At 51.7% G+C, this 27,291-nt stretch overlaps 1 protein-coding gene across 1 annotated transcript; it reads right to left on the reverse strand.

Annotated features, from left to right (window-relative positions):
• On the reverse strand, nucleotides 1-25,685 carry FAM155B (family with sequence similarity 155 member B). The gene is made up of 3 exons (XM_032393897.1): nucleotides 24,634-25,685; nucleotides 1,477-1,648; nucleotides 1-1,090 (listed from the first exon to the last, which is right to left on the reverse strand). The coding sequence occupies exons 1-3, from the start codon at nucleotides 25,492-25,494 to the stop codon at nucleotides 705-707; spliced, it is 1,419 nt and encodes a 472-aa protein (XP_032249788.1). The 5' UTR covers nucleotides 25,495-25,685; the 3' UTR covers nucleotides 1-704.
• Between the last annotated feature and the right edge of the window lie 1,606 nt (nucleotides 25,686-27,291).

Genomic DNA, 27,291 nt, shown 5'->3' on the forward strand with positions numbered 1-27,291 from the left:
TCCTCTCCTCTCCTCTCCTCTCTTCTCCCTCTTCCCTATCTCCACTCTCTCTCACCACTCATTCTGTACCCCATTACTACCCCCTCATTGCTTAGGGTGGTGGGGCACAGCTTAACTGGGGCCCCGACCTAGCCACGACTGTGCGCTCCTCATCTCCCAGCCTGGCACTTGCCTGTGGTGGCCCCACATGGGGCAAGGTGTGCTGAGTGGGAGGAGGGCAACTGCACCGTCTGCCATTGCCTGTAGGGGTATGGGCAGGAGGGAATTAAGGATCGTGGCAACAAAAGGAATGCGGAGGGGGGAAAGAGCTTCTCCCCTCTGTGCCCCCCAACATTCCCTGCAGGGCCAAGGCTGGGTGAGCAGCCTCCTTCCCTAGGGTCAGGGCTCTCAGCAGGAGTGGGTACTTCCAGCCCCCACTCCCCCCCCTTTTTTTTGCTAAGCCCCATAGATGGGGACCTGAGGGGGGGCACCTGCTGCTCCTGCCGTTTTGTCCCAGATGAGTTTTGCAGCTCCCTGGGGCCCTCTGGCCGTTCTGTTGGAGCTGATTTTGGGGTGGGGGTAGGTTGGGGGTGATGTGTGGCCCCCCATGTCCCCCCGCCCCCCACCTGGTCCTATACCTCCCACGGGAGGAGCCCCTCCCCCTCCACCTGGGGGGCTGGAGCTGATGTCAGTGTGTGGTGGAGGTCTGTCCTCCCTCCCTGCTGTCACTCTTCCCGAGTCAGGCCCTCATCTAGGGCAGGCAGTGCCTCCAGCCCCAGTCCTCCACCACCCTGGCTGCTGGAGAAGGACACCATGGTATGGAGGAGCATGAGAACAAGGACATAGAGCCGGATCCTGCTGGGGCTGAGGCGGGAGCCCCCAGAGACCGGCAGCAGGGAGGGCTTGTGGCTGATGTGGCCTGGGGGGTCATGGCGGGGGTGGTAGTGGTGGTACTGTTGGTGGTAGTGGTGGAAATAGGAGTGGTGGAATTGCTGGTGGTGGGTTTTGGGGGCCTCAGTCTCCTTGAACTTCTTCTTCTCCGACTCACAGGAGACCCACTGCACGTCACAGCACTTGGTTTCCGGTCGCTTTGGCGAAGTATCCAGCAACCCTGCCAATGGATAAGGAAGGTGCGGTGGGGTGCTAAGGGGACAGATGGCTTTCCTAGAGAGGAGATTTTCAAAGCTGCGGCTGCTCTGGTATCCTTGGCCCAGTCTCCTTTCCCCCTGCCCCTTAGCGCCTTCCCTTTCTGGATACTTCTCTCCCAGGGATTCCAGACAGTTTCTTGGGCATGTGGCGGATAGAGATGGCCCCTGTGCTCTTTGCCCCTCTTCCACTCGGCCCTGTGCCAAACTGGGGACCTCGCTGCCCACTCTTCAAGGCACTAACCTGCTTCTAATCTGACTTCCCTGTTGTCCTCCCTGCTCCCACACCCCCAGGCTGGTGCCTGCCCTGGGCCCCCAGCCTCCTCCCTCCTCCGCAGTGCTCTGCCTTTACCTGTACAGATAAAGCCCGGAAGCCCTCCGTACACCATTTCCTCATTGTCAGGGAGTATAAAGGGGCACCGGGTCTGCACCTCCAGGCAGTACTGCTTGCAGGGCACCCAGCGCTGGCATTCCCGCTGGGTCACGCTGAAGTATTCGGAGCACAGCCAGGCCTTGTAGACCGCCTGTGGGGAGAGGAAAGAGCGTCAGCCCAGGCACCAGCCCCTTCCTACCTCAAAAGAGAGGGGTGAAGGAGGGGGTGTACTTGCCCACCCACCCAACGCCAGGATCCAGGGGGCGGGGGAGAAGAAGTGTGTGGGTCAAGACCTCTACATCCTACTGGAAAATCTCCCATCTCATAGCCCAAAGTCCCAAGGCCCCTAATCTGCAGTCCTCCAAGACTTACATTTTTTTCCCCCATTGGTAAAATCACAAAATTACTCCTATGTCAGAGCTGGAAGGGGTCTTACGGATCATCCCATCCAACCCTACTAGTTTAGTTGGCCCAAGGAGGTATCCTGACTTGCCTGGAGTCACTTATAATGAGGTAGATTTCAGTTCTGTTCAATTCCACAAATGCTTCTTCAGCCAATGGTGTAAGATTTCTAACTTCAAGAAAGCGATGGAAAAAATAATCCTTGCCCTTCCTCCTTAGGGTGTTATGTGGATCAGATAATAAGACACATGAGAAAATATTTTGTAAACTCTGAAGTGCAACACAAATGTGAGGGGTTAGTTTTAATGAAAACAGGAATCTGCCTTACCAGGCACCACATGTGTTTTCAAGCTCTATTTAACCCAAGCTCTGTCCTGTTGGCTTCAGCCCTGGTGTGGGGCAGATAGCACGTTTCATTTGGAAATGTTCCTTTGCAGTTTCACTTTACAGTATACTTCCTGTTCCTCATCTCGCCCACTCCTACCAGGCACTGGGTCCTAGCTGAGGTTCCCTGCTCTATACTCTTTGGCTATCATCAAGCCCAGACTTTCTCCCCAGTAACACTGCTGACATTTTGGACTGGATAATTCTTTTTTTTTAATTTTTAAAGGGGCGCCTGGGTGGCTCAGTTGGTTAAGCACCCACCTGCAGCTCAGGTCATGATCCTGGGGTCCTGGGATCGAGCCCCATGTTTGGCTCCCTGCTCAGCGGAGAGCCTGCTTCTCCCTCTCCCTCTGCCCTTCCTTCCTGCTCGAGTTCTCTCTCTCTCTCAAATAAATAAAACCTTAAATTTTTTTTAAATCAACTAATTAATTAAATTGAAGTATAGTTGACATACAATGTTACATTGGCTTCAGGTGTACAACATAGTGATTCAACAACTCTATGCTATAATCCCCACAAGCATAGCTACCATCTGTCCCCATACAACACTATTATAATACCATTGACTTTAATCCCTGTGTTGTGCCTTTTACTCCTGTGACTTATCCGTCCCATGACTGGAAGCCTGTACTTCCCAGTCCCCTTCACTCATTTTACCCATCCCTCCATCCCCTCCCCTCTGGCAACTTTGTTCCCTGTATTTCTAGGTCTGATTTTGCTTTTTGTTTCTTATTCATTTGTTTTGCTTTTTAGATTCCACATATAAGTGAACTCATATGTATTTGTCTTTCTCAGTCTGACTTATTTCAGTTTGCACAATACCCTCTAGGTCCATCCATGTTGTCTCAAATGGCACAATCCCATTTTTTTATGACTTTTATTTTCATTCTTTTATATTCCATTACACACACACACACAAACACACACACACACACACACACACACACCATATCTTCTTTATCCATTTATCTAGCAATAGACACTTGGGTTGCTTCCATATCTTGGCTATTGTACATAATGCTGCTATAAACATAGGGGTGCATATATCTTTTTGAATGAATTAGTGTTTTTATTTTCTTTCGGTAAATACCCATGGACTGGATACTTCTTTGTAGTGGGAACTGTCCTGTGCACTATAGGATATTAAGTGACATTTCTTGACTCTGCCCAGTAGTTGCCAGTCATATCCCCCTCCCATTTTTGTGATAACCAAAAAATGTCTCTGGCCATTGTCAAATGTCCCGGGGTTGGGGGGAGGTCAGAATCATCCCCCATTGAGAACCACTGATCTAGCTCTTTGCTACTGAAAGTGTGGACCTGGACCAGCAGCATCAGCATCACCTAGGAGCTTGTGAGAAGCGCAGAATCCCAGGCCCTGCCCCAGACCTGCCGTGTCAGCGCATGCATTTTAACAGGATGCCCAGGCAACTCTCGCCTATGAGGTTAGCCCTGCCCACATCCTCCTCATATCTTCAGGGACACCTTGTTGCTTCTCACAGCAAAGGTTCTTAGATTTCAATGGGCCTCAGAATCCCCTGGGGTGCTTGTTAAATAGGCAGATTAGCTCCCTCCAGTTCAGCTTCAAGAGGACTGAGGTGGGCTTAGGAATCTGCATTTTGAACAAGAGCCCTGGTCATTGTGCTGCTGGAAGCCTTTCAATCACACTGTGAACAACATGGACAGAGCTTCTTACGAATAACTTCACCGTGGACGAGAACTTTCACAATGTATCCCCACAGCAGGCTTTTCCAAAGCAGGGGGTGGTGACGGGTGGTGCTGGTGGGTGGTAGTGGGTTGTAGTGCAAATCAACCCCCTGAAGAACAAAGTGTTGCCTGGTGCTTTGATATCTCACTGGAATCTCACATTTAACATGCTCTAAATCTTACAATGAAGTTCTTCATTTTTTTTTTACTCCAAACCTGCCCTCACTTCCAAGTTTCGACCATTTCAATGAAGTGCCATGGCCAACTACCCAAGTATTAAGCCAGAAACCTAGGGGTCAGCCTTCACTCCTCTCTTTCTGTGCATCCCCACATGCAGTCCATCAGAGAGGCATGACAATTCTTCCTCTACTTCCAAACTTTCTGCAGGCCACTATTATCTGTCACCTATACAAGAGTCTCCTCTTTGGCTTCCCCACCTCTACTCTTCATCTTTCCAATCCACTGTTCACACAGGAGTAAGAGTGATCTCAAAACACCACCAGATCATATTACTCCCTTGCTTCAACCCCTTCAATGCATTTAGAATAAAATCCAAACTTTTGACCACGGACTTCAAGCCCTTGCATAACTTGACTCCCATCTGTCTCTCCAAACTCATTTCCTATCTCTCCCTTCAAGCTCATCATACTCCACATGTACACACATAGGTTTTCTTTCTTTTCCTTGAACATACCCTACTTCTTCCTACCACAGGACCTTGGCTCATACTGTCCTCTTGCCTTGGAATGCTCTCCCCCCACTTTTTAGCATGGCTAGGTCCTTCTCGTCTTTCAGGCCTCAGTTCAAATGTCACCTCCTCAGAGATGGTCTCCCTGACCCCTCTAGTTAGAGGATGCCTTCTCATTTAGAGGATGCCTTCTCATTACTCCCTCTTTTTCTTAAGTGTTTCTTCACCACAAGTATGACTTTGTTTGCATCCTCAGTCAACCTCACTAAAATGTGCGATGCATGAGAGCAGACATGGTTTGTCTTATTGACCATTGTGTACTCGGCACAATATAACATAAAAAATGTCTGCTGATTTAGTGAACAGGACAAGTAAATGAGGACATGTCCCTACTCTCAAAGAAATGCCAGTTTCATAGTTAGATGCATCTAATTTGAATCTATGGCGTATGATCTATAATGTAGGAGAGGTAAACCACTGGCCATTGAAGGGAAGCAAATAGAAAAGCTGGGGAAGATTTAAGCGAGAAGATAATAGTTGAGCTAGAACTCAAGGTAGGATTTTAGACGGGATGGGTAGAGATGAGACCAAAGGGCATTCCAGGCTGAGGCAACAGCTTACGTGGAAGTGTGGAGGTAAGTAAATTCATGGCGTGCTAAAAGAACAGAGAGTTTTGTATGAATGGAATTAGAAGAGAACCAATCTGTGGATGGACATTTAAGTTATTTCCAAGTTCTCACTATTATAAACAATGCTTTGGTGAATATCTTCATACACATGTCTCTTGCACACCTGTGTTAAATTTTACTTATACAAGCCCTGAAAAGTGAAATTACTGGGATAAAATGTATGTGCAAAGGAATGAGAAGAGAATGAAAGGAGGGTGTAAGAGATCAAGTGAAGGTAAGAGGCAGGGTAAGAGAGAGGTGGACAGGCAAGAGGGGGGCTAAGGGGTAGAAGAGAGTGGCAGTGGGGTAAGAGTGTACAAGGGAGGAGTGTGTAAGAAAGAGAGAGTGAGAAAGAGGAGGGAGTTGGAGGGTAAGAAATGGTGGTGATGGCGGTAGACCTGAAGAGAAAGAGCAGAGGAATAAGAGATGGAGGGTAAGGGAGGTAAAGGGATGCAGTGAGGGTGAGAGAAGATGAAGAGTAAGGAAGAGCTGGGGGATAAAAGGGTAGGGACATCAGAGGGAGTAAGAGAGGGTTTGTGAAGACGAGGGGCAAGAAAGAGGAAGTCACAAAGATGAGGGTAAGAGTGAGCAGGGGAATTAAAGTGGGTGAGGAAGATGAGGATATAAAAAAGCAGGGATGAGATGATGGATAAGAGAACAGAAGGAAGGTAGAAGAAATAAAAGCAAGGCAAGAAAGAAAAGGAGATGCCTAGAGCTAAGGCGCCCAGTGCCTCAGAGAACCCCCTCCATCTTTTGGAACCCAGAGTGCCAAGGTGAGGCTCTGTCCACAGCCATTGCTCCAATCTCAGCAGCCTGGACCCAGGGTCCTCCTCAATCCTCACCCCAAAGTGTGTGGAATCCCTCCCTCTTCCACCGACTGGGTTCAGAGGTCCCTGTAGGATTCTCCCTGGGCTCTTCCAGTTCAATATTCTTGCTCCTATGAGAGAAGGCCCAATTGGAGTTGCAGCCCTCCTCCCAGGCAACTGTGATTGGCCTAATAACAGCCTATGGTGGCTGGGCACTCATCTGTATGCTCTGGGAGAGAGGGAGGGAGAGAGGGAGGCAGGGGTTGGGAGAGGGGTGGCCTGACAGTAGGAATGTGGCCTTTCCCCTTAAGTAGAAGACCCTCCCTCAAGCCCCATACCCCCTAGCCTGGGTCACCATGACAACAAGTGGGTGAGCAGATTGCCTGAGGAGGACACCAGGCCTGTGGGTGGTTAGGCAGGAACAGGCAACGAGTTAATGAGGGGAATGGAGGAAAAGCGAAAAAGGGGTGAGAGGTAATCCAATTTCCTGGCCTCACAGAGGGCCAGCTGAGGCCACTGCTGGCTCACCTGCTTCAGCGGTGGCCTGGGGTCCTTCTCAAGTGAAAAGTCTGTCTCTCAGGGCTACCATCTGGGCAGCAAGCCTGTCAGTCTCTGCAGCCCTTCTCCCTTATCCGGCCTAAGTAGCTTGCCCCGACCGATCAGTGTGAGGACTGAGCCAGAGGGCACCGGGTTGTTTGGGCAGTCACAGGGGGCGGCCTGAATACTCATCCATAACGATGGGGAAGAGCCAGGAGAGCCAGGGTTAGGGAAGCTGTGGGGCTTGCTGGAGGTGGGGCATGTAAGGAAAAGGAAGAAATGTCTCAGAACCAGACAACAGTCCATTGGGAGACCCTTGGAGATCTCTTGCTCTAGTCTCTCAACTCTGGCTGCATATTAGAATTGCTGAGAGAGTCTTTAAAAAATGCACTCCAGACCAACAAAGTCAGATTCCTTGTGGGTGGGACCCACACATACGTAGTTTTTCAAAACGCCCTAGGTAATTATAATAGGCAGAGAACTATCAGCTTAGCACCTCTACTTGCATTTTATAGATGAGGCCCAGAAAAGGGGGAATGACTTGTCTATAGTCACATAAAATAATGGCAGAGGGAGAAACCTGAAACCGGGTTTCTTGGCTCCAACTCCATGGTTCTTCTTACTGGACAATCCTACCAATGACTCTGAATTCCACACTCAGGGGCAGGGCACACAAAGGCATGCACAGGGGAGGTTAGCTGAGAACCAGGCTGGCTCTGGGCTTTCAGGCTCTTCAAACTCCAGCCTTGGCAGAAAAGCCTTCATCATGTGCTGTCCTCTAAGCTTAACCATCCTGGACCCTCCAGGTAGTGGCAGAGGATGGGTGGGGTTGGAAGACTTGACCTGGCAGTGCCTCCTTTTCCTACAGAACCCCCTTTCCCACCTCAGTCAGGCTACCGCTGGGTTCAATCAAGTTCTGGCTGCTGCAGCCAAGTTGCTATGGGAACTAGGAGGGGAAGGAAGCAGGGAGTAAGTAGAGGGAACACCAATTAACCCAAAAAGGAAGCTGGGAAGGCTATCCCACCCCTCCTCCCAACTGGGCCGCTAAGCTACTCTTGAAATGGGAGCGGGAAAGATAAGGGGGATCCCAAACCCTCCTGGGCTCTGCAGCTGCCAGTTTAGGGAGGACCAGGAGAACTTAGAAAGCCTTACCTTCCTGCTTCCTGGTTTGCAGCCCTGGCCAGGGCATCCTCATCCCTACACTCCTTTGGAAAGAAGTGTCTGACTTCTCCTGGCCCCCAGGATGCTGTGTGAATCCACACAAGTGAGTATGTACACACACAGCGCCCAAAGCCAAGAATCAGGGCCAGAGGGTTTAGAAAGAGGAGGCCATCCTGGACTCCTTGGTTTAAGAGCTGGAAAACCATCCAGAGAGGAGAGCTTCTGTTCTTGCCAACCAGAAAGTCGGCAGTTTCCTTCTCGGATTCCAACTTGCTAATGTCCCTAGGGCCTGTTTCCCCATCCAAATCCTCCCTACAGACCTTCTCTTTATGGCTGCTTGTTTTCTTAGTGTTCTCCTGGGACCCTTGGCCAGGAGCTGCAGCTGCAGAGCCTGTGGAGGCAGAACAACAATCTGGGCTGGACCTGGGGATGAAACCCACTGTCCACAGCACACAAGTAACCACCCCACCTCCATATTTTACCTAGGAGGAAACCGAGGCCCAGAAAAAGGGATTGGTTTAGCCAAGTCAGAGGCATGCAAGAATTCAGCTACAAAGCCAGGATTAAAACACGTATGCCTCTTTGCACCACATCCATCAGCACACCTAGAATTTTGTGAGGTTGTGAGGTACCTCCTTGGGCAGGGTCTGAAAAGAGCCACATGCTCCTATTCCTGATTCTGGGCTTTCAAAGAATTGGATCAGAACAGGGTAAGGTCAAAGTCGGTCTCCAGTTCAGGGAAAGGAGATCATGGACATAACTCTGGAGACAGCCGTAGTTCATTGGGATTGGCAGAGTCAGACTGGGATTAGGGGCATTACAGGGCAAATCCAGGTGGATGATATGGCTTTGCTTAAGTGGCTATAAAAATAAGCAACAGCTTTCCTGCTTCAGAGAATAAGCAGTCATGGGTCCAAGTGGCCTGGCCTGGCCTGAAGGAAAGGCAGGGGAGATGGCTGGAGAGGTGGGTAAGAACTTAAAGCCAGTGCAGTTCCAGAGGGACCTCGCACCTCGAAACTTCCCAGGCCATCTGCTTAAAGACCAATGGCTGGGGGGGCCTGGCTTGGCCAGGGGCAGTCTGGTCAGTGGAAAAGTGGTATTCCTAATGCAGGGGTGGCTCTTAAGGAGCATAGATGATCCGTATCAATCAGATGAGCAGAGGAGGCAGGTTCATGACCGCTCCAGAATGGAAAGGACTGTGAAAGTCATCACTCCACTTCCCTTTCTGCTGTTGGAATTTCCACTCCAACATCACTGCCAAGCGCTATTGTCTCAGGGCACTTACTCTCTCCTAGAGTAGCCCATCTCTTCAGACAACTCTAGCAGTTAAAGAAGTTCTTCCTTCTTTTGAGGTGAGATAATGCCTCTCTGTGGCTTTTTAGTCATGGCTCCTACTAGATCTACAGTCAGCTTCCTGTCCCCCTGGATAGCCCTGCAGTTATTTGTAAACTTCCCTGAGTCAGGTCTTCCCATTCATTTGTTCATGAAGTGATCACTTTCTGAACACCTTCTGAGTGTCTGGCACTGTGATGAGGGGATACATATGATAAAGATGAGTAAGATAAGGTCGCTAGCTTCAAGAAGAAGGACAACCATGTGAATCAATCATTATAAGTCACTGTGCTAAATGGTATGTCCTTGGTACAGTGCTAGCATAGAGGGAGGAGTGATCAACTGTGTTTTGAAGGCTGAGGATAGGAAAACATCTCCATGTGGAGGAGGCTTGAGTTGGGACTTGGAAAAAAATTAGTAGAAGTTCACTAGGTGGAATAGGGCAGGAGTAAGTGTACTTCAAGCAAAGGAATCAGCAGGTATAAAGGCCTGGAGGTGTGAAATAGTGCTGGGTTCAGACGCTGTAGGTAGTTTAGCTTAGTTAGAGGTTGCAAACGGGGGTGTAATGGGAGGTGAGGCTGCAGAGGAAGGCCATACCCATGTTATGATATGCTCGGGATGTTGAGGAGGAGGTGGGCTTCATCTTATAGGCAACTGAAAACCTTTAATGGGTTTTAAATAATTGCTTTTTAAAAGACCACTTATCACTTTTGTGGCTAACTTTTCAGGCTATGTCTTAAAGTGTGGACGATGGAGTATAGGCATCAAGACTGCAGGTAGGGTGACTAGTTAGGAAACTATTGCAATAATCTGAGTGAGAGATGATGGGGACCTCAACTAAGGCAGTAGCTGCACAATTAAGAAATGGAGAGAAGAGGCAGATGTGAGAAGAGGCGTCAAGGAGGTAGAATCAATAGGATAACTTATGGAGGTAGGGAATGAGAGAGAGGGAGGGGTCCAGGATGACTACCAGGTTTCTGGCTTGGGTGGCAGGATGAATAGTAGTTTCGTTCATTAAGGAAGGGAAATCAGGAGGAAGAGTAGAATTGGGGGCAAAAAAGATGAATTCAGTTTTTGACCATATTGACTTTAAAGTATATGTGGGTTAGCTAGGTAGAAATGTCAAGGAGGCAGTTGGACATAATGGTCTGAGCTCAGAAGGAAGGTCTGGGCCAGAGATAAATCCCACCAAGGGATAAGGGTTAATCATTAGAAACATGGTAGGACTATACCTTCCCCTACCCTTTGAAGTTAGGCATGACCCTATGACTTACTTTGGCCAATGAAATGTGAATTGAAGTGATGTGGATCACTTTTCGGGAGAAGCTTTAAGAGTTGGTATATGATGTGGCACATTCTCTTCCCTCTGCTGCTGCCTGTGGAAGAAGTGTTGAAACGGACCCTCCACTAGCCTGGGTCTCTTGGTGACTATCGTGAACAGATGCTCCCTGCTGACCTGTTTTGGACATGTTTTGTGAGCAAAAATTAACTGTTTGTTGTGTTAAGCTTCAGATGATTAGGAGTTGTGTGTTGCCGCAGCATAACCTAGCTCACCTGACTGATAAAGCAAGAGCAGAAGCCAAGGAAGTGGATGATATTGCCTAGGGAGAGCGAACACAAAGAGAAAAGGACCAACAGTGGACCCCTGGAAAACACTAACATTTAAGGGAAAGGTGGAGGAAGGGAATCTGATGAAGATCAGGGAGTGGCCTAAAAGATCAGAGCAGAACAGACAAGAGTAGCAATCTCTAAACTGGGGGAGGAGAGAGTTTCCAAGAAGAGGAGTGGTCAGCAAATGAGGACTTAGAAACATGCTGGCAGTCTCATCATGGTGAGAACGGTTTCAGTGGAGCAGTGGGGGCAGAAACCAGACTGTAGCCAATTTAAAAGCCAATGTTAAAGAAGAAAAATGGAGGTAGCAATGTGTAGGCTACTCTTCTATGGAGCCAAACATTCCCAGTTTTTGTTTTTGTTTTTTTTTTTTCCAATTATTTCATAGGATGTGGTTTCCAGTTCTCTCTTGTATCCCGGTTGTTCATATTCAGATGAGTTCCTATTTTTCTGTGTCCCTTGCAACAGAACCCAATTCCCAAACAGAGTTGATCAACACAGTCAAGTAGAAGTATCAGCCCTCCTGACCTGGAAGCTCTGTTTCTGTTAATGCAGCCTAAGACCACATTTGCTCTCTTGGGGACTGTGTGGTATTCTTCTGGTAATTCAACGGAGAGAGATGGAAAGAGATAAGGTCTGCCTGGAGTGTGGGATCAAAGGCACAGCCTAGATCAAAGTCCCTGCAAGGATCCCAAGCCTTCTGGTAAGACATCTGTATAAATTAAATCCTTGAGACTGTAGGCTCCCTGAGGACAGGGATTGTATCTTACTTATCTGTGCACCGGCCTTAGTGTCTAGTGTTTCACATGGAGCTAGGTATACACAAAACGTGCTCGCTAAGTACTTGAAATCTGAGCACTTGAAAATGAAGCCTCCAACAACTAGCCCAGATTGGAGTAAGGTGGAGAACTGCAAGAAAAAGATAGAAGTAATGGGTTATGTAATGTCAATGTATTTGCATGAATTTTATAGCTCCGATGGGGAAATTGAGATGTATTAGCAGAAAGTCATAGAGAACTAAGCAAAAAAGGGGCAAATATTAACTCCAGGAAAACAAGTTGACCAAGGAAGGAAATGTAATCCAGTATTCTACATGACTCAGCTGTGAACAATATTTATAGTCCTAAGAATGTAAAAATGGAATACTGTTAAAATCAGAAATTGTGATATGCCAATATTGGATGTATGAAGGGAGGGGAAGTGTGTGTGCACATATGGTGCTGCTGGTAGTAAGAGAGCTAAATCCTCCTCTAATAAAATAAAGTCAATAGATATTTAAAACAAAAAACTCAAGAAACTGTAGTATTGGCATGCCATTTTGAAATGCGGGGGTAAATATCAGAAGAAACAGCAAAGAGATTTGGAAATATTTAACTCTGAAGAGTGAGGCTCAGGGGTTGAGCAGAAGGCTTCTGTTTTAATTATAAGCATTGAGATCTATATTTATCATTTGAAAGCCATTAAATTATATATATGTATTATATATATAATTCACACACATACACACACACTGATATTTAAAACAGACAAGTCAAGAAATAGCAGTATTGGCATACCATTAGAAATGTGGAGATAAATATCAGAAGAAAAACATAAGAGAATTTCAAGTGTTTGATTCTGAAGAGCGAGTGTACATATGTAGCTTACACAGGTTTCTTAAAATTATGGATATGTAATACTTTGATAAAATGAAAATGAAACAAAAAGATAAATTTACCTGCATCCATGACCCTCAAAAACAATAAAACAGAATGTCTAAGACTTAATCTGACCAAACTCACCAGACTCAGCCCCAAAGCCCCAGGCCCTGCACTGCCCAGTCCTGGATCATCTACTCCATCACCACTGCCTGGGCCATGGGCTTGGGCCAGGTCAGCTTAACAGGCCAACAGAACTAATGAGTGGTCCTATAGCCAAAGAGAGGACCTAACATGAGAGGACAGGAGCTTTGGGGGCTGCTGTGCCCAATGGCTGTGCAGGCCACCACAGGAATGATGCCAGCATGACAGTGACAGACATAGCTTCCTTTGAGCTGCACTCAGACATGTGCAGCATAAAATTCCACTGCCCCCTCCCAGACACAGCTGTCTGCCACACACTGCTAGCCCTGGGCCCAGGCCCAGAAAGCAATCTCTAGCCTTCCACAGGGATCATTGTGAAACCAGCTCCCTGACCCTGCCTTACCTCCTTCCCCAAATGCAGTACCTTGATAGACAGATGAGAGGCCGGGGAGAACAGAGACCTGATAAAAGGATCTGTCAGCCGTGCTTGGTCTCTAGGGATGAGGTGAATCAAGGCTTTGGAGTCCTTCCATCTCTGCCTCTTTCTTCCCCCACCTAAGCATGTCTTTGTGCCCTCACTCACTAGAATCTCTCCAGTTGCCTTCTGGCTCCCAACCTCCCACTCCCACGCCAGACACTTCACCGCCTGCTCCCAAATTACCTTTCCCTTCTCCTAAGCAGTCCATCCCAGTGTTGTCAATCTCAATTGGGTATTCAACAGTCACTTCGATGAAGCACATCTAATTAAGGTGAGAATACTGGCTGCCATTTACTAAGTACTTGCTATATGCCAGCCTCTGTTCTAAGCAACTGACATTTATTAACTCATTGAATCCTCGTAACCACCCCCTGAGGTGGAGCCATATTTGTGGATGACAACAGGAAGGACCAGAGAGTTGACATAACTTGCCCAAGGCCACAGAGCCAGTAATAATAATGACGGCTACCATTTCGTGAGCAATTTCCATCCCACAGGTACTGTAGTCTTTTTCTCCCCCCATAGGTACTATAGTCTTAAGAGGTTAGCATGTTGTATGTCATTTAAGCATCACAATGAATGACCCTATTTCTTAATTTCAAATGTGAAGACAGTGAGGTTCCAAGAGAGTGAAAGAACATGTTCAAGGTCTCAACAACTATTTTATGGAGAAGACAGATTTCAAAACCAGATTTACCTGGACTTCAGTGCCCAAGCTCTTATACGCGTATTGCCCCTTGGCTGGTCTCTCCATTTCACTGTTACCACTGAAGGATTTAGCTCATTACTCAAACAAATCTTTTTGATGGACTTTCAATTCAGGTAAGTTGGGGAGAGATTTCTAGGACTAGATGGGAGAGTGGTTTTCTACCATCAGTGTATTCAGCCCATTTCTTATATGAGTAAGGTTTTCTTTGTAAGGGGATGTGGGGAGAAGAACCTTTGGGTATTAGGGACTACACATGACCATTTCCACTCTCCCGTCAAAGCACTCCCTTCCCACTTTCCTCTACACACACACAGACACACACCCTGGGAGATGGAGATGTCGAAAAGAGGCAACTACAGCTTTGTTTCCTCCAAACCCACCAGCTTCCTACCCAGAGCTAAAGACTCGCTATTTCTGCTTTAATCTTTGGCAACTGGCGAAGGGAGGGCAGTTGTCTCCCTGTGGAAAGGCTTTCTTGCCTTTGGACACTAGCTCTCCTGTTCCGGGTCCTATCATTTAGGGGCTTCTGGAAATGCCTTGCCCTGGAAGACTCCAGTGCAAGAGTCCATTCCTTCAGAAAGGCCTCAGGGCACTCTACCTAACGGCTCCTATCCAGCATGCCCGAGAAATGTCTGCGTTGCCAAGCCTTTGCTCGAGTCAGATGGAGAGTCAGCTAGAGCAGGGTTCCGATTCTGGCCCTGCCAGAGGCTAGCTTTGTGAACTTGGACAAGTCACCCGTAAGGAGGCGGGGACTCAGCCACTAATTTGCTAGGTGGCTAGGAGCAGAGGATTCTCCCTCTCTGGGCCTCAATGTGGATCCAAGAAGGTGGTCCCTAGGGAGGCAGCATGTGTGACAGGGTCAAACATCTTTAAACTCCACCCTGTGGTCAAATCCCAGGTCTGCTCTTACCAGTTATGAGACCTCAGGCAAGTGACTTAAATTCCCTGATCTCCATTTTCCTCACCTGCAAAATGGAGATAATAAAGGCACCTATCCTCACCTCTCTATAAATTATGTCTGTAAAGCAACTAGCACAAAGCTTTACCTATAGTTCAATTGCACTGGCATAGATTGGGTAGTACCACTGCCTTCTGGCAATCAAATCCCTGGATTTGACCTGGATTCAAATCCCAGCTCCAACTCTTACTAGCTGAATGACCCTGAGCTAGTTACTTAACCTCTCTGAACCTCTCTTCTCCTATGTAAAATGGGGATAAATATTTTTTGCACTTCACAAGGCAGACGTAAGAATTAAGGAGGGTCTGGGATAGTTCTTTTCTTTCTCATTCCTTCCTTTCAGCTCTAAGATTGAAATAACAAATGAGAAAAATAACTGCCACAAATGTGATCAGAAAAAGGTTAAAGTCATTAATACCTATGAAAGAGTACATAAAAATCAATAAAAACCACAAGACACAAACAGACAATTCACAAAACGGGCAATACAAAGGGCCTATAAACAAGAAAAACAAATTTTTGACCTAAGGAACGCAAATTAAAAGTCAATGCTATACCATTTTTCAACCCCAAATTAGAAAAGTTTTAAAAATGTGGTACTCAATGCTGGGAAAGGGTGGTAAATTAGTCCCACGCTTTTGGTGAAGGTATACACTAGAATAATCCTTGTGGAAAGAAATTTGGTAAGAAAGAAATTTGTATGTCAAGAGCCTTGAAGAGGTTAATACTCTTTGAATCTGTTAGACGAGTCCCAAATGTTCATCCTGCGGAATTAATGTTTATGCTCCCATTTGTATGCAAAACAAAGGAAAGAAAAAGTCATTGTGTGTGCAAATGTTTATGTAAGCTCAGAGAGAGGGGCGGAAGGATGCACACCAAATTGTTAACATCAGCGACCTCAGGGCAGTGGCATTGGGAGGATTATTAATGTTTTCTTTGTAAACCTCTGTATTGTTAGATTTTGGTGCAATGAGCGTGCATTATTTTGTGGTTTGAGGAACTCGGCAAAGTAGAGAAATAAGAAAAATATGATTGAGATAACATTTATTAAAAAAAGGAATCATAGATCTGACAGATTTATGAACAAAGATATTCATCACAGCATTAACTATAATAGTAGAAGTTGGAAGTAAAGTAAATATCTCACATAGGGGACTACTTAAATAAATTGCACAATATTCATGTGATAGAATACTGTACACTCCTCAAGACTGATGTTTTTGAATATTTAATTACATGGAAAGAGACTCGGTATAACTTTAACAATAACTGAAAAAGAGCAGGGTAAAAAAAAACTGTATGATTTCAAGTATGTAAAGATAGATAGTCATATCTTTTAGGGTGGCTCTTATCAACATGGAAAATAGTTAAGTGTTGGGAAGGATGTGGAGAAACTAAGAACACTTGCACATGGCTGATAAGAATGTAGAATGGTACAGCTGCCGTGGAAAACAGCGTGGTGGTTCCTCAAAAAGTTAAACGTAGAATTACCAAGTGATCCAGCAAGTCCGCATCTAGGTATGTACCTCAAACAATTGAAAGCAAGGATTCAAACCGATACTTGTATCCCAAAGTCCGTAACGACATCACTCACAATAGACAAAAGGTGAAAGGAAATGAAATCATATGTCCACACAAAAACTTGTCCATGAATGTCCAGAGCAGCTTTATTCGTAATTGCCCCAAGGTGGAAATAACCCAAGTGTCCATAGAGATGAATGGATAAACAAAATATGGTATATCCAGACAATAAAATAACTATTCGACCATAAAAAAGAATGAAGTGTTGATACAGGCTACAACATGGATGAACCTTGAGAACATGACTTTAAATGAAATAAGCCAGACACAAAAGGACAAGTAGTGCATGATTCCACGGAGATGAGGTTCCTAGACGAGTCAAATTCATAGAGAGAGAATGTAGGATAGAAGTTACCAGGGGCCGGGGGAGGGAGGAATGCAGAGTTATCGTTTAATGGGTACAGAGTTTCTGCTTAGGAGAATAAAAACCTCTTAGAAATGGATGGTGGTGATGATTATACAACATTGCAAGGGTATTTCATGCCATTGAACCATACACTGAAAAGTTGTTAAAATGGCAAATTTCATGTTATGTTTATTTTACTATAATGAAAAAACTAGAAAGATATATATAGGGGCGCCTGGATTGCTCAGTCGGTTAAGTGTCCGACTCTTGATTTCAGCTCAGGTCGTGGTCTCAGGGTCCTGGGATGGAGCCCCGTGTCTGGCTCCACACTCAGCAGGGAGTCTGCTCGGGATTCTCTCTCTCCCTCTCCCTCTGCCTTTTCCCCACTCTCACTCTCTCTCTTTTTCTCCTTCTGAAATAAATAAAATTTAAAAAAAAGATATGCCTTTTTGTGACATATGTAGATGTATATTTATATATGCCACAAAAAGACACATTAAGAGTGTCTCTGGGATCTTTTACCTGTTATACTTCTATTTTCCAGAATTTCTCAAAGACCATTTTTTTTTTTTTTTTGTAATTGGAAAAAAGGGTGTTTTTAAAAAGATTCTGTGTCTACAGTTCTGGAGGATTGGCTCGGTTGGAAGTTCTAGTTGAGTTGAACACTAAGCAGATATGTTCGCCTTTCACAGATCTGCCAGGTCGCCAGGCTATCCAAATAATCCAATAAACTTATAGGAAATAATGGTAACGCCTACCACCATGCCCTGTCCCTCGGCAGGCAGGCAGAACTTGGTGAGTTGGCACTTCCTTCTACTCCCAAGAGAAGCCTAGCCATCCCAGGCCAGAGCTCACCAAAACAGTGGCGTGGGAAGTGGGTGTCCAAAGCTCAGCCCAGGCGTCAGCAGGCTCTGGGGTGACAAGATCTCACTGTTTCCACTACCAGCTCTCCCAGCAGGTGCTGGGTGGGGCTCAGGCCTGCACTAGGCCTGCCTAGGAGGACCTCCTCCCCTCCTGCACTGGTTGGTCTTTCCAGCGGATGAGGCCTCAAATAGAACAGTTCTTTCCCTCCAGGCAGGGGGAGCCCGGCTCCTCCCACCTCTTGTGTAGAGCCTGCAGACAAAGGAGGCAGCAAACATGTCCCTTCCTGGTACCCATCCTCTGTCACTGTCCCAAGAGGATACTGGTGACTGTCACTGGGTCTCAAGGACAAGAGACCGGGGTGCTGAACAAAGAGGCTGTTGGTGGGTCACCCCACTTTGCACCTGAGCCACTCCAGGGGGCCCCAAGCTGCCAGGAGGCCTTGCTGGACCTCCTCTGAGGTCAGGGTGGCCTTGCAGCCCAGTCTCTCGGTCGCCAGCTGGGCATTGCTTCCGACAGCTGGAGGAGATCATTAACATTTCCTTTGTGCATGTGTGCTCTGGGGAGAGAGCAGACAGACCTGATTTTGTATCCCAGTCCCCCCACCTTTTGGCTACGTGGCATGGGTGGGTCACTGGCCCTCACTGAGCCTCAGCTGTCTCATTTGCAAAGTGGGGATAATGATAGTTCCTGCCTGCTGGGATGATTGGATTTAAATGAGTCTATGGACACATAGAAAGTCCCTGTAGTCTCGCAGGCACTCAAAAGCTTGCAGTTTTCTTTCCCCCTTTCCCTTTTTCACCCCTTTCTTCTTGGGCGCCAGTCTGCCTAGCCTTCTAGCCCAGAGACCTGTGGCCCAGGTTCCAGCTCCCTTCTCCAGGATCCATTTGAGCAGGAGCTTTGGTCCTGGCAGCCCCTGTCACTCTGTAGTAACTCCTTCCCTCCCCAGGGCCAGCTGCACCCCGCCTGTGCCCTTGCACTCCCCTCTAAGCACCTACCTGGCTCAAGGTGTCAAAAATTCAGGCTTTTCTGAACCTCCTCTTATGCCTAGGGAGAAAAGTCTGATCCAGCATCCCTGGCCACCCGCACACACTCTGGTCTAAGTGCCTGTAACCACAGGAGCACAACATACCCATTTCCCGGAGACCTCCCAGGTCAGCATCAGACAAAGGTGCTCCTGGAAGCCCGTATTTGTCTAGACCCCTCGGAAGCTGCCCCTGGCTTTCCAGCAAACACCTGCAGCTGCAATCTGCCCGCGGCTGAGACATGAGCTAAGGCGGTGGTGGGGGGTAGGTTTGATGGCCGGTCTGCATGGCCACATAGCAGGTAAACAGCCTCAGAGGGTGGGAACACAAAAGAACTGCCCCAAGGGAGAAGATTTTCTAGGGCAAACTCCCACCCTTGAGCCTGAGATGTCCTCCTACATCCCCACCTACACACGAAGGGGCGGGGGTGCCCTTTCCATGAGGTACCAGTGCCTGGGGAGGAGGCGACACGCACCCATAGGACTTAGAAGCGCCCTCTTGGGCTTGGGAGGTGTTCAGAGATCTCTGACCCTCCTTTATTCTCAGCCCCGCCCACTGTCTTCCCTTTCCTCACCCCTCCCCCCGCCCCCACACTGCCTCCACTGTGTTCAGCAGACTCTTCCAGCCAGACCATAAGACTAGGTGGGAGGCTGCTGGGCTCCCTTCCTCCACCTAGCTCCCCCCACCCCCACCTTCAGGAGATACCAGTGTATCCTTCCTGGAGGTTCCCGTTGCTATGGTGACTATAGTAGTCAGGCACCAGCATGTGGGAAGGATGGGAAGTAGCCATGAAGAAGACTGTGTGTCTATGCGAGTGTGTGTCTGTGTCTAAGTGTGTGTGCATGCACACATACACATGTCCACCCTGAGCAGGGAGGGGAGAAGGCAGGGAGGACACAAAAGCCGAAAGGGAGAGAGGGAGGGAGGGAAGGGACAGAAGAGGGGACCAGAAGACGGAAGGGGAGGCAGGAGAAGGCACGGGGATAAGGGAGGTGAAGTGTGAATGGGGTGTGAGAGATGCAAGGGGTGAGGGGGCACAGAGGTTATTGGGCGGGAGGCCAGAAGAAGGGAAAGGCATGGGGTAAAAGTTGGGAGGGGTGTGTGGTAGAGATGGGTGATGAGGGGAGCGGGGTGGGATGGGAGATGGGGTGAGGGGCTGGAGGTAACTGTTGGGAGAAGTGGGGGGTTGGAGGAGTGTAGGGGTGAGCATTAGCAAGTGAGGTGTGGGGTGTGGTTTGGGAAGGGTCTAGGGCGATCTTCTAAGAGATCACAAAGGTTGTGGGGCCACTGGAATGTGGATGGGGGTGCTGGGTGTGGGCTAAAATTTGGGAAGACTATGGGGGGTGGGGGTGGGTCAGGATGGGGGTGAGGTAGTCTGGAGAGGTGTGGGCAGCATGAGGTCACTTTCCCCCTCCCACGTTTAATCCACCGTATCCTTGGCTGACCTATACACATTGCCTCTTCTCTGTCCCCGTCTCTTCCCAGAAGCCCAATGCTCACATTCTTGGGCAATGAGCTTCTGTGGATTTAGAGGCTCCTCCCCAGGGGAGACTTTGCCATGGTTCCCAGGAGGCCACGTCTTGACTGCCTCCCCCTTCCTCCCAACCCCCACCCCCGCCCCAGCCCCAGCATGGACCAGGGCACCCTCTTTGACCATGAGAACCCTGGGTCGGGGAGGCCGACTGTGGGCCTCTACTCCCGGCCTGCGAGCTTGGGTGACAACAGGCACCACTGCCAACTTAGAGCATGTGCCCTCTGCCCAGTGACCTGAGCTCCCTGCTCTCAGCATCAGTGTTAGCCCAGGAGTCCAGCTTGGCAGGAAAGCTGTGGCAGGTGGGAGGAGAAAGGAAGGCAGTGAGGCAGAAACAGCTGCTAGCCGGAGTGGAGGCAGAGCAAGGCCCCAGCGGGTACGGGCGGAAGGTGAGGCGCTGGCTCCGGCAGTCCCCCCTCCTCTGTGTGGAGGTGTCAGGCCCCCCCGCCAGCCCTTCCCATCCAATGCCACCGTTCAGGGAGCAGGCTCGGCTCTCGGGCCTAAACCCTGCGCTGAAACAGACCTCAGAGGTCACCTGTCCAACTCCTCCCATAACCTGTAGTTAGAGTTGTCTCCACGGCATTTCCTCCAAGGGGCTGCCTGAGTCAGGCCAGCCGTTGGCCGGGATCGGGAGCTCACTTCCTCCTAGGGTAGTCTGTTCCCTCTTTGGAAGGAAAAAAGCTGCTAACTGAGCCACTCCGATGTGCCAGGCCTAGGTACTGTGCAGACTTGTCATTATTAATGACCTCACAGGGCTGTTATGATGAATTAGCTCCAGTTTACAGATGAGAAAAGTGAGGCTCAGGGAGTTGAAGTCTCTAGCTCAAGGTCACATGGGGGGGGGGTGCGGAATAGATAAAAGAGCTGGGTCTGACCCCAGGACTTTCGAACTACGAAGTCCATATGGGGCTCAGCAGGACATGCTTCTTCTGCACCATGACAACTCTTCTGGGGTTTGAAGTCAGAGACCACATCCTCCTGAGTCTCCTCTTCTCCAGGCGAAACAGCTCCTTCAGCTCTGTCCAGGAGAACCTGGGTTCCAGCCTCCTCCCCACCTGCTCAGTGTGAGAGCCAGAATGGAACGCACAGTCTGCCAGGTGGGTTCGGGCCTGTCCAGAGCAGAGTAGAACTGTCACATCCTTCCTTGGCACCAACCTTTACTTCTGTGGCCCTATGGCCGGTAAGAGAGTGAACTGTCCTTCTCTTGGGCTTCTAGCCCTTCTTGGATCAGAACTATGAGAGAAGAAGCCAGGGTTTTGTTTTCATTTCCACCACTCCCCGTAGTCACACTGTCCTAAATTTTGAGTCAAAGAGGGGCAGAGGTGGGGGAAGAGGGGATGGGAACCAGGCAGGGGCACAGCAGGGCTGGGAGGATGGAGGGCTGTGTGTGTGTTGGGGGGGAGGGTGAGGTGGCTGTCGGGCAGGGCTGGGAAGGAGGGCCAAGGGGAAGGGGAGGTGAGGGTTTCGGGGCTGTCGGGGCCCGGGCCCGGGTGGAGCTCTGGCCTGGGGGTGGGAGAGGCCAGGGTGGGGATGGGCATGGGCCTGCCTAAGTTAACATCCCCTGCCGTGTGAGAGGAAGTCAGTCACACATTAAGGAAATGTTGCAGCTGGTACTAAATTGGGAGGTGTCACAAGCAGCAGTGAGGACAGGTAGGATTCGTGGGGCCCTGCATGGCCCAAAACAGGGGCGGCACTGCCAAGGGAGAGAACAGGGTTTCTGGAGCTGCCCAGGACCGATCTGACTGAGACACTCAGGACAGGGCCCCAGGGATGGGGGTCACCTGGGCCTGGAGCAGAGCCTCCAAGCTTGGTTTCCAGAAGTCAGAGGAAGCCTCCTCATCCTGGCCTGGGCTATGGGCTCTCCACCCGGGAGAAGCTTTGAGGATGAGGCGTCATCTGCAAGTGATCCCATCTGGGGGAGAGGCTAGACAGGAGAGGGCTTGGAGCCTGGGGGCAGGCATGGGAATGGGCAAAAAGGACTGGGATAGAGGTGGAGTGGTGGGGTGAAGGGGGAGGGGCTGCAGGTAGGAGCAGAGCAGGGCTGCCTTGTCCCTCGGTGCCCATAATACGGCTGGGATCCAGAGTCCTGTGGGCCTAGGCCTCAGCTGAGGGAGTGAGCGCTGGAGAGGAGAGGGAGACCCCCCAGGAGGAGGCAGGCACCGGCCTCCTCCCAGCACGGGCAGCAAGAGAGCAGGCGGAGTTGACTTGAGAGGGAGAGCAAGAGAGCGACAGCGACAGTGGCAAGGAGACAAAGGAGAGCAGGGAGGGCCCTGGCCAGGGGGGACTTGATGGGAGGCTATGACAAAAGCATGCCTCCGCTCCTCGGCAGAACATGCAGGCTGGAGGCCTGGCACTCCTGCTTGTCGGCTAAGCGGCCTCAGGGCAAACGGCTTGATCCCCCTCCCTGCACCTCAGTTTCCTCATCTGTAAAATGGGGATAACGGTGCTGGTATTGCCATCCTCCCTGGGCAGTTGTGATCTCGAAAGATCTGTGAGAGAGGTTAAGACCCTAAGCATAACGTCAATGTCCGGTGTCATATTATTACTGCAAAACGCTATCAGCTATCTCTTCCCACTGAAGTCTCACAGAAGCCTCAGGATGTGGGCAGAGCAAGGATTATGGGTCCCGTGTTAGAAATGAGGAAATGGAAGCTTAGGGAAGTGAAGTGACGCGCCCAAGGTCACACTGCTAACAAGTGGTAGAGGTGATGAGGCCTCCTGCATTCAAGACATCAGTTGTCTTTCTCCTCCATCAAAGTACTTGGTGAAAATAATTAATACGGGGGGTTATTATTTAGTGTGGGACCAGACAGAGCTTGGAGCCAACTACAACGTGGGAAAAGAAACCCATGGGCAAGTTGTGGTGTGGTCTCTCAGTCATCCTGGTGGCTGAAGGGAAGGAAAATGACTGGGGCCGCGGGACTGGAAGGAGGGCCACAGAAAGAGACATCCTTTATTCTCTCTGCTGTGGACCACATCCCCTCTGCTCTCCCTGAGTGTGTATCTGTGACTGACATCGAGGGTGTGTGTGGGTCTCTCTCTATGACAAAATGTGTCCTTCTTCATGTGACAGTTCTTCCGCCTGCCTGTGTGTCTCTGGCATCGTAGGGAGATAGGCGTGTGTGTGACAGGGTGTCTGCCTCACTGGCACTGTTTGTGGGTGTGACGACCTCTCTCTATCTCTGCATGACTTTGCCTGGGGTGGTGGTGGTGCTGTATGGCAGTGTGTGTTTGTCTATCTGTCTGTACACCTTTAAGAAGTGGAATATCTCATTTGGTAGTGTGAGTGAGGCAGTGAGTCAGCTGAGGCTGAGGGAGGCGGGAGGGAGACTGCTAGGTTACGAGAACAGGAAAAAGGAGAATGAGAAAGTGAAGTCAGGAGCAAGGAGCTACCCCTTTCCTCCCCAATCCCCTGCCCAAATCCTTAAGGAGCCCACCGAGAGCGTGGCACCCTGAAGAAGTCCACAGGGGGCACGTTCGTTGGAAAGGGGCACTTGCTGCCCCTCCCCAAGGCCTCAGAGGGAGACAAGCTAGGATAGGAGTCACTGTCTCCCTCTCCACCTCTCAGCCCCCCTGGCTCCAGGGTGAGGGAGGCCACCACCCCACCTGGTCTCCTCCTCACTTGACCCTTTGACCTTGCTAGTCTCTTTTCTCCCAACAGCAGGCCACCTGGCCAAGCTGAGCAAACAGAGCAGTGGCACCACATCCCAAATGTTTACAGCCGCCATGCACCTATTGTCCAGAATGACCCTGCAGAGGGTCAAGAAGTTTCTCCATACCCGGCTCTGCCCTAGGCAGGCCCGTTCTGCAGTGGCCTCCCCTCTCCTCTGGATGCCTGTCCCCGGCAGCCAGACAGCCAGCTTTCCCTCCACCGCTACCCCAGTGTGCTGGGAAGGCACTGGGAGTTTTGCAATGCAGCAACCCCCAGTGGCCCTCCCACGAGCCGCTTTGCCCTGTCCCCCAACTCCTTTTATCAGAGAAGAGGGGCTGGCAGTTTCCCTCCTTGGAAGAAGACAGGCACCCCTGGGCTCCACCTCAGGTCATATAAGGTCAATAGAGCCGAGTGCCCCATCAGCAGGAATGCCTCTCCTCTCACCCACTGGCAGGGGCCAAAGGGTGAGGGTTAGGTTGCCAAATATTTTTCCTTCCCCCTCTGGCCTTCCGCCGGCACCAGTCAGTCCCAGGACTTTCAATGCCGGCTCCGGAAAGGAAGGGGGCACCGCTGGCTGAGGATGGAGACTTGGGGGTTGCCAGATCCCTCTTTCCACCCCTTTGTCCGTGACCCCTCCCTCCTCATGCGGGGGCGGGGCACCAGGAAGCCCCAGTCCGAAGGTGCCCAAACCCCGGATTAATAGAAGTTGGCCGGGTGGTTAACTGACCTGAATCCCTGCGGCACCCCTCTCTGGGGGAGGGTCCCAAGGTAGCACTCCTAGTGCCCTACCGTGAACGGTGGGGGTGATGGGAGGAGGTGAGGTGGATAGAGGGAGGCAGACCTCTTTTCTCTCCGGGTCCCACCGCCACCGCTCCCGCCGCCGCCGAGGGAGGTGTTGTGCCCGCGGACGCCAGTCCCTACCTTACAGCCTTTCGTGCAGGACCGGATTGAGTACTCTTCTGCCTGTAAGTATTTATGCAGCACGAGATCGAACTCGTCATATTTTTCCTGAGCATGTCGGTCGAGCCGCTGGTACGCCTCGATACAGTTGCTACACACCTCCCAGGCCCCGGAGCCCGGGCTGGCCACCACGGCCAGCAGGTCCCCCAGCAGGGTGTCCAGGCTGCAGTCCAGGCTGTCGGGGCGGTCCATGCCCAGCAGCAAGTCCCAGACCGTGTAGGTGTCGCAAAAGGAGAGAGTGAAGTTCCGAAAGTGGCCTTTGAGCAAGTTTTTTTTGGCGGAGGGGAACTCGGCCGGGGCACGGGAAGGGGAGTCAGGGGGCCGCAGTGGGGGGGCTGGGGTAGTCGGTTCAAAAAGTCTCTGCAAAGATTGCAATTTGGTGCAAGCTGCGTCCAGCCCCGTGGGCTCTGGGACGCCACCGCAATCCGGCCTGGGACCGGCAGCGGGGGCGGCTTTGGTCAGGTTGCTGTATTGGGGGCCGCAGGTGCCCGGGGGCGCGCTGGGCTCGCCGGGCGGCGGCGGCGGCAGGGGCAGCACCGCGCGAGGAGGCATCGGCTGCCGCTCCCGGCCGGTCCCCCAGGGCGGCCGCATGGCGCTGCTCAGCTCCCTGGCCCGGGGCCGGGCCCCCGCGCACAGCCACAGATGGTCAGCGAGCAGCACGGTGAAGAAGAGCAGGGACGCCAGGGACAGTCGCCATCGCTGCGCCCGCTCAGAGTCAGCGCAAGGTTTGTCGCTCGGCCTGGGAGCCCAGCAGCAGCAGCAGCAGCAGATAGTCAGCGCGGCGGCGTCTTTCCCGGGCCACATCCAAGCGCCCCTGAACATATTTCAGGGGGGTCCGGGCTGGAGGGATCAAGCAGGCGCGAGGCCGGACGGCCGTCACGGGCGGGCGAGCGGGCTGCGCGCCGCTCCGCGCTCCTCCGCGCCGTCCAGGCTCTACCTCGGGGGCTGCATGGTGAGGCAGGCAGGCCGGCCGGCCCGGGGCCCCGCTCAGGCCAGAGTCGCGGGGTGCTCTCGTGCCGTCCCCGCGCTCCTCCCGCGCTCCCTCGCTCGCAGCCCGGGCGCCGCCGCCCGGCCCGCTAGGCACTGCCCGGCGTCCCGGCGGGGGGCGGTGCGGGGCACTGGGGCGGTGGCGGCTGCGGCGGCGGCGCCGCACTCCTCATAGTGTCGGGCCCCTCAGCTGCCCTCGGCTCCGCGCCACTCCACTCCGCGCCGGCGGCCGCCCGGCTCGCACTCTGTTCTGGCCGTCTCGGCTCGGCGCACCTCTGCGCCCCTCAGCGCCGCCGTGCGGGCCCGGCCACCGCGCTCCGCTCGCTCGCCCCGCGCCGCGCCGCTCCCGCCCGCCCGTCAGCCCGCCCGCCTGCTGCCTGCTCCGCGCCGCTCCCTGCCTCGCTCGCGCCCTCCTAGGCCCGCCGGCCGGCCCGCTGCCCGGCCCTTCGGGCTTCGCTCGCGCTCTGGCCGTTCGCCCGGGCCGGTCCCGGGCCGGCTCCGCTCCGGCCCCGCGCCTGCTGCTCCCGGAGTTCCGGCTCGGGCGGGCCACCTGGCTCCCGGCGGCGCCACAGGCGCCGGACGCCGACACGGGGCTTCACTTAGTGCGCCTCTCGCTTCCGTCTCCCGTTAGCACCGCTGTGGCGGCCGCCGAGCCGCACGGCCCCGTGGCTCCCGCTGGCCATGCCCCCTCAGTCTGTCGCCATCTTCCGCTGTGCGGAGAACACCTTGAGAGCCCGTGTGCGAGTGTGTTTGGGGGGGAGCGGGGCGGAGAAAGAGGCACTGAGAGGAGGAGGGAGCGGGACTGGAGCCCCGACTGCGCCTGCGCCTCAGGACTCGCCGCCCCCCCCCCCCCCAGCCCCCGCCGGCCGCAGCCTGTGCTGTTTGGGGATGTTTCCAGTCCACCCCCAACTCCATTCACTTCAGCGCCTCCGTTCATCCGCCCGCTCCCCGCGTGCACACGCCACACGCTGAGTCCCAGGCCCCGGCGCTCTCCCTCCCCCGCCCACCTGGGAGCCCGCCTCCCTCCCCAGGGCGGCCGCTCACTCTCCCCCCCGCCAAGGGCTAGGGGACTTCTGAGGGTGATTCTTGGTGGCAGGAGGCAGGAGGCTTCTCCTTAGCGTCTCGCAGCCTCCCTGGGTCGCCTCCCCCGTCCCCGTGACTAGGCGATGCTGGAGCCGGCTGCGGATCGGACCAGTCCCGTGTCCCTAACTCAGCAGCCGCCCTCATTGCCCTGCCCGAGGCCAAGGCGGCCCCTGGTGCTGAAGGACAGCTCCCAGCTCGGCTGCCGCAGAGGACTGGGCTCGGAGAGCGCCTTGGAGGGGGGGCAAGACGGTGGGCTACGGATGGGTAGTAGAGATAGGGTGTCGTTTCTGCCCTTAGTAAGATTTACAGCAGCCTCTCCCCCTTCCTAGCTTCCTGGCTCCCCCTACAGGCTGCTGAGAATAGCTGAGAGAGAGTTAGGGAAGCTGCGCCGCCCGGATGGAACCATGTGCTTGGGGCCCTCACAGAGTCACATGGCACTAGGAACTCAGACGTACAAACCTCCTGCCACGCCACTAACCTTGTTTGGATTCCACCAAATCTCAGAGTGGTCCTGTTGTCTACTTCCTTTCCTCACTCCCTCCCACTCCC

This window comes from Phoca vitulina, unplaced genomic scaffold, assembly GCF_004348235.1.
Source record: "Phoca vitulina isolate PV1807 unplaced genomic scaffold, GSC_HSeal_1.0 scaffold77, whole genome shotgun sequence".
Lineage (NCBI taxonomy): Eukaryota > Metazoa > Chordata > Mammalia > Carnivora > Phocidae > Phoca > Phoca vitulina.

Bases quoted from the DNA above. Each gene is read 5' to 3' on its own strand.
- FAM155B (XM_032393897.1), bottom strand. From the start codon at position 25,494: ATGTTCAGGGGCGCTTGGATGTGGCCCGGGAAAGACGCCGCCGCGCTG. The intron at 1,649-24,633 runs GTAGGGACTGGC...CTCTCCCCACAG, and splicing joins CCTGCACGAAAGGCTGTAAG to GCGGTCTACAAGGCCTGGCT. The intron at 1,091-1,476 runs GTAAAGGCAGAG...ATCCATTGGCAG, and splicing joins TCCGGGCTTTATCTGTACAG to GGTTGCTGGATACTTCGCCA.